The 13,091-nt window shown below is 37.4% G+C and overlaps 1 protein-coding gene across 1 annotated transcript in view; it reads left to right on the top strand.

Moving 5' to 3' along the window:
* Positions 1-13,091, top strand: part of LOC591688 (DNA-directed RNA polymerases I, II, and III subunit RPABC3) — a 48,443-nt gene that overhangs the window by 18,004 nt on the left and 17,348 nt on the right. The window contains exon 2 of the mRNA XM_791239.5: positions 176-259. Within this exon, the coding sequence (XP_796332.2) occupies positions 176-259 (84 nt within the window). The remainder of the gene's footprint in view (positions 1-175; positions 260-13,091) is intronic.

The following is a 13,091-nucleotide window of genomic DNA, read 5'->3' as shown; positions in this document are numbered from 1 at the left end:
GTTTTTTTTTCTTTCTTGTCTACTGTTGTGTTCTGTAGCTGAATCTAGGACATAATTTAATGAAACATAAAAAATATAAACAGGTAATCTTTATAATTTCTTTTTTAATTCTTCCCTTACATCATTTGGATTACAACTACAAGTTTCATCTTCTTTTTCCCCTTTTTATTTGCAGTTTCTCGTCTTCACTGTGAGAGTGAGAGTTTCAAGATGGATCTCATACTGGATGTCAACACGCAACAATATCCCGTAGATTTAGGTAAGAAACAATCCCACTTTTACCTTTCCTCCACCCCTTTGTACTGGTATCTTCTTATCTTGACTGTTAAGAAAGTATGTGTATGCCTGTAAGTGAGTAACCAGGGGACTGATGGCTTTAAGTCCTCTTAGAGGGACTTGGTAATGAGGATTATACCCTTTTCTAACTGCACTCTATCGGAGTCACACCGATGAAAATACCGATTGAATTTTCCTTATGTAAACAAAGGTGAAACCGCAGTTTTCCCCCTGTTGCTTTCTAACTGCTGGTGAAATTCACTCGCTGTGGCGAGCCCTTGCCGGAAGTGAAGAATTATTGCGTAATGATTAAGCCCGCGCTCCATCTAGCTAGCATGCAGCATGTTCAACCATAAGTCAACAAACACAGTTGGTTACGATAAAGCGCGCGTATACTGCGCCCTTTGACCATTTTAATCGCTGTTTTAATCGCCTTTTTCTCCCGGACGTTTTCTAACTGGCAATTTCATCGGTGTCACACCGATAGAAAGAGAATTTCTCCTGCTCTTGAGCAGGAGAATTTAATCGCCTATTTCTCTTCTTTTCATCGGCTATTTAATCGCCTTTTTCTCCTCTGTTGCTTTCTAACTGGCACTTTCATCGGATGCGTCCGGATGCATCCGATGAAAATCAATGCAGTTAGAAAAGGGTATTAGTGACTTACCGAAGGGCACCACCGTATCGACATGGTTTTGAACCCATAACCTCCCTGTTAAGAGACCTTTGCTCTACGAGACCACTGAGCCACCGTGCCTCCTCTCTAGAATCGTTTATTGTTTATTTCTTGCATCCTCATCAATTCTAACCACCCCTCTCTCCCTCTCTCCCTCTCTTTCCAAGTTTTCATGCTATATACATGTATATCTGGCTGTCTCTCTGTCACTCCAATTTCAAATCTGTCTCTTCCTCTCTTCTATTTCTCTTCTTTTAAAGAAAAGAAAAATCATAGAACCGTGTGTCTTTCCCTGCCAGTTGCTCATTTCTTGAGGACATGTACTATGTATGGTCCCTATGGCAGGAATAATCATGACATTATTAATATCATTTAATTTTTACTCTCTCTATTTTTTTAATAATTTTTCTCCATCACCAACCCCCCCCCCCTTATTCTCACTCTCTTTCCTCCCATCTCCCTTCCTCTCTCTCTCTCTCTCTGCTCCTACTCACACTCCTCTTAGGTAATTTGCATATATCTGAATGGTATTAATATAGTATTCCATTCTCTCTCTCTCTCTCTCTCTCTCTCTCTCTCTCTCCTTCCATCCCTCCCTATCTCCCTCCCTCTCTCTGTCCTGCTCTCCATCTCTCTCTCTCTCTCTCTCTCTCTCTACCTCTCCCTCCCTCCATCCCTCCCTATCTCTCTCCCTCCCTCTCTCTTCCACCTTCCGTCCCTCTCTCTCTCTCTCCCTCTCTCCTCCCTCCTTCCTTTCCTCCCTCCCTCTCTCCCTCTCTCCCTCCCTCTCTCTTCATCCTTCCATCCCTCTGTCCCTCTCTCTCTGCCGTCCTCCCTCCCTTTCTTACTCCCTCCCTCCCTCCCTCTCTCCCTCTCTCCCTCTCTCCCTCTCTCCCTCTCTCCCTCTCTCCCTCTCTCCCTCCCTCTCTCTTCATCCTTCCATCCCTCTGTCCCTCCCTCCATCTCTTTGTACCACCATACCCAGCCTTCATTCTCAACCCAATCTTCTGATTGTCCCCTTTCCTCTAGGGTAATGATCTCATTAAAATGTCGGGTTGAAATTGGGAGTATTTCAGAACAATAATATCAAATGTTGAATGCTGTAGTTGTTCTACATCCGCCATCTAATATTTACTGACCAACAATGAGCGACAAGTACGAGTGAAATGTGCTAACCTGTACCTCATGACTAAGAGTGATTCACGCAACCAGAAATAGAATCTAGGATGAGAGGATGGGAAGAGGATGATGATGATGAGATGGTGATGGTTGGTAGAGAAGTATTATCAATCATACAGAAAAAATGATATCAGATGCTGAATGCTTTGGTTGTTGTATCCAGCATCATTCAACATATGCTACCTAATGCCTGGATTACATTTGCCCCGCCGCCGTACGATAAATTAGTCTACGATTTTTCGTAGACATCGTAGGAGGCTACGGACTACGATGTTTGTGTTTACATTATCTACGAGCATTGTGCCATTTATTGTATTGGCCCTCGGGGGCACGCCGGGGCAAATCCGTACAGAGGCTGCTCGGAGATTGTACGGAAATCGTGCAATTTGCATGCAGTAGCCGTGCAGTCTCCGCAGCCTCCGCACGGAAATCATACAGAGCCCGTGCAGCTTCCGTGCAAAGGTTGCGCGGAGAAGGGGCGGTGACCGTACAGCAACCTTGCGAAAGCTGTGCAATTGCCGTGCGAATGCCCCATGAGTCTACAATCTCCGTACGATTTTCTTTGCCCCCATGTTCACCGAAAAATCGTACGTTTGCTGCACAATCAGTGCGAGGAATTCGGGCGATACCCGTGGGGGGATTGTGCAATGCCACCTACGACATGTATATGGGCTACGGGCTTACAATTTTTTCAAATTTGTTTAACTTCTCGCGAAACAAAATCGTAAAGGCTGCGGAGCCCGTGAATCCGTACGAAAATCTCACGGCCGCCTCCTGCCACTGCACAGAGGCCGCCCGAAAAAGGGGATACGAGCAGGATACGGCTCTGTAGACTAATCGCAGGCCAAATGTAATCCAGGCATTAGTCATTGAAATAAAATTATGTTGAAGTACATGAGTGCTAAACTGGTCAAACCCTAGAAAAAGAAGTAGAACTGGTTCTGTTTCATAAAACTTGTTACCAGTAACAAGATATGACAGTTGTTATAACTGAGACTATAAGCTACTGAAGTCCTTGCATTTGATTGGCTGAGAGCATATTTTTATAGAATGTTGACATTTTTTATTGATAAGAATTTTTATGAAACAGCACCCTGGTCAGTGTATGGAAACCCAATGTATTGTACACATAATACCGGTACATCACATGAAAGGGGCCTACAATTGTACATACTGTAAATGCATTTAGTTCTGACAATTCAGACTAAACAAATCCTGTGTTTATGAAGTACTTAGTCTGGAAAACAGAACCTCTTTATTCTCAAATGAATGCTCTAACCATCCAATGCAGGGCTTTCCTCTTTGCTAGGCAAATTGTCAATTAGTCCAATAGTCCTTCAGTGTGTTTGTACTGTACATTCATCTCCTTTTAAATTTTTTTTTTTTTAATTTGAGCATTAAAGCAAGGCTGTCAATTTTGGGGAACTGCTTCAAGGGAGATTGTTTGCAATTTGTTTTGGCTCAACGGGGGGGGGGGGGGGGGGGGGGGGGGGGGTATTGAGATTAAAAAAAAAAATTAAAGTGCTCACTAATTTGTGAGACATTATAGAGGGCGCACCCCTAGCACCCACCCGAGGTGGACACCAGTGCTATACAACTATAAGAAGCCTTCATCATCAGGTACTGTTTACATGTAATGTAGACTGTTGGCTCATGTTATTATTGCACTTATGTAATCATTATCATTTGTATGAAATCTAATAGATACTTCAACAAGCATCAACGTGTTTCTTATTGCTCCTATTCCATTCAGCAGTCCATTCATAAACATTTATTTGCTCCAGAAAGCCTTTGTTGTTTTCTACCAGCCACAAGTAGGCCTAGATAATAGTATTCGGGTGAAGTCTTATAACGCAGCCCTTATTTAGTTCTTGTTTTAATAGCTGGATTGTCTGCAAGTCTAGTCTATTCAATATTGAGTTCAAAATAGTCATTTACAAATCTATAATGGAGAACACTACAAACCAAACAATTAGTATTTCAGCTTTCAAGATTTAATTTCTGTCAATAGATTTGAAGATGTGTATTATATTGTATAACCTGGTCATATATCTACTTTTTTTTGTTTTTATCATGGTGTATAAAAAAAAAAAAAAAAAATAATAATCAATGATACGGTATGTGTGTATTAAGCCTTGTTCACTTTCCTCTGTATTTGTGACCCATAATTAGTACAGGGCCTCTCAGGAAAAAACAGTTAAAATAATTATAAAATATATATTATATATATATATATATATATCCTTTTAGCTCATTGAGAGAGTGCTCTTAAGTCTCGCCCCCCCCCCCCCCCCCCCCCCCCCCGAAAAGAGTTTATATTTCATACAACATTTCCAAGAAAATGTATTTAATAGACAAATTTGTATACTTGAATAAAATGAAACCTGTAAATGATGATTGTAGTGCTCTTTAGAATGCTACTGTGTTTGCCCAAGTCAGCTGTTTTTGTTTACTTTGTACTGGACTCTGGAGATAAACACGATCTTCTGTCATTTTGATGACACTTCCTGTGAACAGACCTTTGATCCAGCGACAATTACACCAGGCTTAATGTTGTCAAAGATATACATGTAGGGTTAGGGTTAGGTTTGCAGTTGGGTTTTAGGTTGATCTAAGGTCAGGGTCATAATATCAAATGCTGGGTCCAGGGTTAAGGTTAGGGATTTGGTAATTGTAGGAAATCAACTGCAGTGCAATTGTCGCAATAGCTAGCTCAATTTTGTACTGCTTGTACTTGTAATATGCAGGGACCAGTTTATCAGTTTATTTTCCATCTCAATTATCCTTATATGTTGTTATTTCCATATTCTTAAAATTGCTAGAGATGCAATTTTAAAAATTATAACCACAACATAGACATTACCAATAACATGAGTTGGGCAGAGTTAAGCAGAGTTGGGCTGGGTCTGATTTCAGACTAGGTGAACTTGAATAGGGGTGCAAAGTTTCACCTCTCTTCCAAAACTTGAGCAGAGTTGAGCAGGGTCTGATTTCAGACTAGGTGGCCTTGAATAGGGGTGCAAAGTCTCACCTCTCTTCCAAACCTGTCCGGACTCGTCTTGACTTGCCACCAACCACATGGCCCCTCCATTAAGACTCTTCCATTGTCATTTAGGTGAGTGGCATGGGATAATAGATGGAGGGAATAACAACCTTTATAAAATAAGGGCATTCTATCATTCCTTTGTGTCCAAACAAGCAACTAATCTAAGTAATTATGGTTGAATGGTGGTGTAATTACCCACTGGGCGTCAATACCTTAGCTAGATGTTATTATAGGATGAAGAGAGACTAGAAAGTGATTTTTTTTTATTCAGAAGATATAGTTTCAATTGGGTCCCCCTCCCACCACCCCCTCCCACCACCCCCTCCCACCACCCCCTGTTTTTAAAGTAGATAGCTTGATAAGAATTCTTTTAGAGGGCATTGGCAATTATACGTTCCATCAACGTTGGTTTTCTCCACCTGTGCTATCATCATGTAGTCCATGCGTTTGGACTACCTGTAAATTTGCCTGATTTTTTACTTTCTTTACTGAAAAGTAGAAACAGACTACTGTATTAAAAATGTAAGTATTTTTGTGATTGTTAATTACTATTCATGAATTTTCTGGGCTTAGTATGATGTTACATGTCTTTATAATTTAAATTTATTACAAGTACTAAAGATTTGAAGATATAAACCTCCGTGTAATATGTATGTATGTAGTATGCCTGTAAACAAAAAGCTTCAGCTGTCAATGGTTTTTCCTTTGTTGAGACTATGACTGTCTCCACTGACCACCTTGCTTGACCACCTTAGTTTTAATTATAAAATAATTCCCCTAACCAGACAGTTATTTCTGTCTAGCCTAGTAAAGTGACGTTGCACAAGCAGAACTAGCTTGGAGTTATTGTTGTGTATATATCTCTGTGAATGTCAATGTAGCTGTGACCTCATTACAGACATGAGTAATTGAGTATCAGTCAGCCACCACCCCCCCTTTTTTTTGCAGGTCAAACTCGCTATCCATAAGGACCGCTATTCAAGAGGACCATTATTCATAAGGACCGCTATCCATAATGCGTGACAAAATGAATAGCGATCCTTTATGAATAGCGGCGCCCTTGTAAATAGCGAGCAAACCCTAGACAATTTACCTCGCTATTCATAAGGACTGCTATCCATAACGCGTGACTAAATGAATAGCGGTGTGTTATAAATAGCGAGCAGACCCCCCCCCCCCCTTTTTTTTTTGGTGTTTCCCTTGGGCAGTCTCTAGGCTATAGACATGGTTTGACATCATGTTACGGCACTTGTTTTCACCTTCAATAAAGGGGGGGGGGGGGGTGTGGTAATACCCAAACTCTGAATGAAGGAAATTATCAAATCTATCACTAGTGGAATATAATTTTGAGAACTATTTGTCTATCATGACCATCTGTCCATATTCTTTTGCCAAGTTACTTTGGAAACTTTGAGGAGTTATAAACTTATAAATGCATTCATGAATTGGCACCAATTTATCTGCAATAATTAATCGAGGAATACAAACCCTCACGCAATTTACGGTCATCTTCACAATTAAACCTCGTATCTACTTCTGTGTCAACTCTCTCTTATGGTAATCGCTCCTTTCGCAAAGCTTCTGCTGAACTTTGGAACAAATTACCTTTAAATGTAAAAAACTGTCCAACCGTTAACCTATTCAAAACTAGTCTCAAGACACATTTATTCAAAATTGCGTTCGATGATTAATTATCTCTGTTCACTTTGATGTGTATTCCATATGTATTGTTATTTGTAGGTTTATTTGCATTTTAATTTTGTATAAGATGTAATTGTATATCAGTCTATTTTGTGTGTATAGCGCTTAGAGACTTCGGTGGTAAGCGCTTTATAAGTAACGTTTTTATTATTATTATTATTATTGAGTTAACAAGTAGCTCTATGCTATAAAATACATGTATTTACTTATTATATATTATATAAATTTATATATTATATAATTTATTTATTATATAAACTTGTATGTATGCCTGATTGTAAGAATGGGCCCTGTTAGTTCAGGGAGATGGGAGGGATTTCAAAGAATTGTTTGAGCTAGGCAGTTCTGGGATCTATCTATCTATCTAGGCATGTTGATCATAGGTACAGAGGAAGTAGATCAGGAAGGGATGCAGAAAGAGATTGCTGGATTTATTTCCTTCATTTCATCAGACTTTTATCTAACCAGGGCTGTCTGCTGTCGAGAAACCTCAACCAGCAGTTACTGGTGAGGTTCACGTGACTGTGGTTTTAAACTTCAAAGTTTTCATGTATAGTGACTGTGCAGATGCACTTATGGTTACAAAAGTTTAAAGGTAAAGACCGGTAGTGGTAAAATTGCGGTTCAAGGGTTTTGGGTGCAAAATATCCATCCAATATTGTTTGGATATTGCCTTCAGAGGTTTAGATGGCAATACTTCAACCTAAGTTCCCCAAAAGATAAATCAGAAATATATGCCCAAATGTTCAATGTTGAAGTGCATTCGTGATATCTATCCAGGCAGGCCGGATCGATATGATAATTTACCAAATATATCAATTAGTAGGTGGTTTCCCAGGAAAATTTGTATCATCCCGTATTAGTCAAAACATATTATTTCACATGATTGGTAATAAGAGCTGCTCATCCTAGGTTATGTACTGTGTGGACGCATATTTGATAACTTTGATTTTACCATGGACTTAGGCTGTAAAGAAACATGAGGGTACATCATGTTTGACCAAAAACTTTCTTAAGGGAAAATGACAATTTCTAATGTTTTTCATGAAAAAAGGTAATATCAAAGTTATTCCAACTTTAAAGTCAACTATGATACCAATGTTCAACTCGTCTTTCACCTTTCACCTTTTAATTTTTGAAGTGTGATTCTTGAACTCATGACTGGTTTCTTTGAAAAGAAAGTCCAACTTTCATTCTGTCGTTTCCTGTGGGGAATTTTGGGTACTAGTATTTTGCCAGGTTTTTATTCAGGTTCATTTCCCTTCCCATGATGTCTATAAAAAAAAAAAAAAAAAAAAAATTATTGTGGTTTAATTTTCCTGCATAGTAATTGATAAAGAAAAATGTTTCTTTCATTTACTTAATGAACCCAAATCTATATGTACAGTTAACAACTACATTGTTCTTACCCCTTGTATTAATTTGATGTATTTTCACTGTTTTGTGTTTTTCATAACTATGAATGATTTAGTTGTTAACTTTATAAATTCTTTTGTATACTATATCTGAAGTCACATCATAATAAGAATAATGTATACAGGAAGAGCAAAACAATATGATTTAACAAAATAATATGTAAAAGTGAGGAGTATATTTTCTATTTTGGTTTTTAATTGAATTTTTATTGAACCTACAAACAGCAAAGTATATAGTTACAATAAATGCACATGTAAGGAGCAGCTTGATATATATATGATACATGAAAAGTAAATATTTACTTACTGGTGTATAACTGAAATAACAACACAAAAGAGAGAAATTACTGGAATTGAAAATGTAATGATTAAAAATTGTTTTTCAGGAAATTAACCTTGTATTGTACAGTTTATCCACTACTATTTCTCTCTCTCTCCCTCTCTCTCTCTCTCTCTCTCTCTCCCCCTGATTCTATCCTATTAAAAGTAGGAGAGATGACGCTATGATTGTTCCTCAAGGAAATAAGCCTGGATACATGTGTTTGATACGACTATTATTCCTAGTAATACTCCTGATGATAAGTGATAAAGATGAATCTCATGATATGGACCAAGTGATACCAGTAAAGGAATCTCTCTTCTAAGAAGAATTCTTATTTCCTTTCTTCCTATACTCATTCAGTTTTAGGATTTCCTGCTACCAAATTCATGACTTCACCCCTGGACCTAACACTATACCTTACCCTAAACCCTTCTTGGACAAGATGAAGACCAGACAGAATGTTGAATAACCAGGATGAGCATTTTCTTCCCTTTTCGTTTCCCATTAAAAGTGGGAGGGGTCAAAAAGGTCCTATTCAGAAAATCAACCTTTTGAGAATACTGAACTATCAATTCTCTTTCTTTTCCCATTAAAAGTAGGAGAGGTGAAACTCTCAGTGAACTTCAAGGAAGTAAACCTGGTATCAATGCATGTTTGATAAGACTTTTATTCCATGTAATCCTGATGATGATAAGTGATCAAGATGAACCACTTTGTATGGTCCAAGTGATACCACTAAAGCAGTCTCACTTCAAGGATTTTTTTAGCTTGTTATGCCTTTTCAGTGAATACACCGAAAATACATCTTGCCCCTGTTGCATAAAAAGGTATAATCAATTTTGTAACTCTCCCAAATTAATTGTATTTCCCAATATCTCCTTCAATCAACTATAACTCTACAATGTATGATAATCATAATAATGAAAATATTTTTAAAGCTCACATACTAACTTATGACATATCCATTTTGAATTACCTTATGATAAATATGATTAATTGTAGCAAGATTGGAAATACAATAAATTTTCAAAATTGAATAGGGCTTTTTCTTATGTTAAAGGGTCCATGCATACTTGTGTAACGTGTTTTTGTTTACAAGCAGCTTAAGACTTGCTTTATACAACATAAACCAAACAAATTACAGTGTAACATGTACATGTATGTAAAGACCGATTAAGGGAGAAAGGAAAGGTCTTTAAAGATAAGAACCAGTTATGGTCATGCGATTGCATTGTGAAAGAAATGTTGTGAAATCAATCAGAAAAGGTTGATCATCTAGCATATAAAGTATTGGTGTGTACTGCAAGGTTCTGGAATCATCAAAATGATAAGAAATTTGGCCCAGTCTTGGGAAAGTTACAAGCACTGTACACAGAAAGGTGTATATGGGACTACGCGACATGTGTGTGATATCTATCCGGTCAAGGTAGATATAATAATTTACCAAATATATCAATTAGTAGGCAGTTTCTTGGCAAAATTTGTATCATCACATATTAGTCAAAACATATTCTTTCACATGATTGGTAATAATAATAATAATAATAATAATAGTAGGTTCTTGTTTAGTGCTCATGTCAGTCAGATTTGAACCTCCTGGCGCTCCATTTCATTTTTTGAGAGGGGGGCGTTTCTAAACTGGTCTTTACATTTAAAGCCATGTGGTCTTTATGGACATGTGGTCGCTACAGTACTATAAAATTGTATATTGTATAGGACTTTCTGTCTGTATGCAAATACATGAAATAATGTCACTTGTCAGTTCATGAGGATCACCATTTAGATATAACCAGAGGACTTGTCTATGTTTTACAAGATAATGTACCTCATCAACCCTCCATTTATAACAACAATGCATGTTACTTGGAAACAAATGTTGTATGACATTTAACAAAAAAAAAATTGTATATTTGATTAAGTATTGTTTTATTTGTATCAATTTGGTACAAAATTAACCAAGTCTTAAAATCAGGCCAGCTTTGAAGGAGGAAGTAGAAGGTGCATCCTGCCAAGGATACAGAACTCTTCCTCTCTCAAAACCAAGAAAAATATACCACTAAACTTGTGGTGTTTTACTGATGTTTATTCATGAGGAGGGATCAACTCTCCTTGTGATTGGCTCACTGAAGTTCCAGGCCACACTTCCTCATAACTAGCCACGTTGCTACACACTCCTCATTGGTTCATTGTTGCACACTGTACAATGCAAGAAGTATTATGCATATTCATGAGTGTGCACTCCTCCTGCGTTAATGTCACTAGCTTGTGTATGGGGATTCAGCACCTCATGAATATCAATCATGGAGGTTTCCCCTCATTGGGTATGCAGCTGACTATGTCATGAATATGCATGAGGTGAAGTTGCTCCCTGTCGGTTGATTGGGTGAGTCACGAATCACATGGTGAGTCATGTAGGGGCCTATGATGCGATGGGCTATATATAGCAACCTGCCTGTCTGAACAAGCATTATCCATACCTAGCTGCATTCAGTCAGTACTTACACGTTGGAAGCTCTCTCGTCCAGTTTTGTTCTCATTTTGGAGTTGGATGCCGATCTGGACCGGAGTTTGAGTCAAATCTGTGGTATTTTTCTTGCTTGAAAATGGCTACCTTCGTTGTCTATTCCAGAGGATTTCTGCCTCACTTTGGATCACATATTATAATAGCAATCCTGCCAACATGATGCAATATATTCACCAGGTCTCAATGGTAAGTTAGATTGCACAATCACTTGTTTTTATGTCCCAATACTTGTTTGTTCAATCGATTTGATCTGTTTTTACTCTTGGAGGTCAATCTCTTTTCACTCGTGGAGTCATGCTTGTCTGCATTTTTTAAAAACATTATTTTTGATACCATCAGGATTGTAATATACTCTCTTTTCTGCTTTTCTGTGGAATTATTAGAGGTTTTATTTCAACTCTGCACATATTTAAATTACAATGTGATTACTTTTTATGTTGATAGTTTATTTTAAAGAATTTTTCTTGTTAATTTAATGAAATTCCACAATTCTATTCTTGAAAGGTCCTTTATTTTATGGAATAAAACTTCTGAATCAAACAATTATGAATGAAGGATCTGCTTAAAGTTAATTAATGATCAATCTAGACTAGAAATTTTATGTCTAGATCTAGGCCTACATCGTCTAGATCATAGATCTTGTTCTCTTGTGTAAATGTAATGTTTCTTGAATGCTTGTTCGATGAAACTGGTCTTGTGATGTCAGATGATAGCTTTTTATATTTGCAGTGATCAGTTATTACACTATACTATAATACTAGAACTACTTCTTTATTTTAATGTTTTTTTCTGATTATTTATTGATTTATTGTTTTTTTAAGGTGAGACCCTCATACCACATCTAAATGACTATAGTTCTAGGCCTAGAACGATGATATTGCATTATTCAAAAATAGACCTGTTCAATATATGCTATTGGATTCATGGAAATTAAGGTTTTTTCACTATGCAGAAGGGACAAACCATTTTTTTTTTAAAGTGATGGTTAAATTTATTATTTGCACATGTAGGCAACTAGGATAACACAATGTGCTATTGCTCTTCAATGTTTGAAAGCTTATGCGACAATCAAAGCGTCGCTCCAAATAAATTTTTTGAAGCGTGTCCAGACTTAACTTTTTTTTACATTCAGTAATCAGTATGTACCAGTCTTATGTAAAAACTTCCAAATTTAGGGGTCTCAACTTTGGGCACCCATATTTCCAGGGTACCTGTTAATGTCAAGCCTTCGCTAAAGACAAAAGAAAAGGGAAGTATATTACCATAATCCAGCATATGAGGGGCACCCCTCACCATAATCCACGATATGAAGGGTACCCCTCGCTCCATTTCTTTTCTGGTTCCCCTTACACCTCTATTCCCTTTTTTTTGTGCCAATCTTTCTTTGTCAAAGGATATCTGATAGTTACCAAATGGCTTACTCATCAGATATCCTTGATAAGCTACAATATATAGGGGTACTCGTCTATACTAGCTTCACTGGAAAGAGGAGATCTCATACCAGCACAAATAATACGCGTTCCAAATGACCTCATCCATATCTGAAGATAGGGGTAGATTCTAACCGCAAATTTATATAGCAGCTCACTCTTTTAAACATTATATATCATGTATACCAGTAAGGGTAGGCAGACCAAGTAATATGAAGGCATACTACATGATTTAATGCATGGTCTCTTTATGTAGAATTGGTAATGAAGCTTTACCTTAGCCAACATTGCATGCATAATTAGGTATTCTTGATGAGAGATTCCCTTGATAGAGCAATATGAGATAATAATGGAAAGAGTTTTGAAAGTCCTTTGATCTATATTTGAATTGTGATTTTTTTTTAAATTTTATGATTTCATCTTTTTTAGTCAGAGGATTACTTTATAACATTTTGTTCAAGGAACAAAGCTCTGCTTTTCCATTCTTGTCCCTCTTCTCCTTCTTCTACTTCTTCTTTTTCTTCT

This window comes from Strongylocentrotus purpuratus, unplaced genomic scaffold, assembly GCF_000002235.5.
Source record: "Strongylocentrotus purpuratus isolate Spur 01 unplaced genomic scaffold, Spur_5.0 spur5_scaffold_1, whole genome shotgun sequence".
Lineage (NCBI taxonomy): Eukaryota > Metazoa > Echinodermata > Echinoidea > Camarodonta > Strongylocentrotidae > Strongylocentrotus > Strongylocentrotus purpuratus.
The sequence above is the reverse complement of the archived record's forward strand: the minus strand, read 5'-3'. Positions and strand labels throughout refer to the sequence as shown.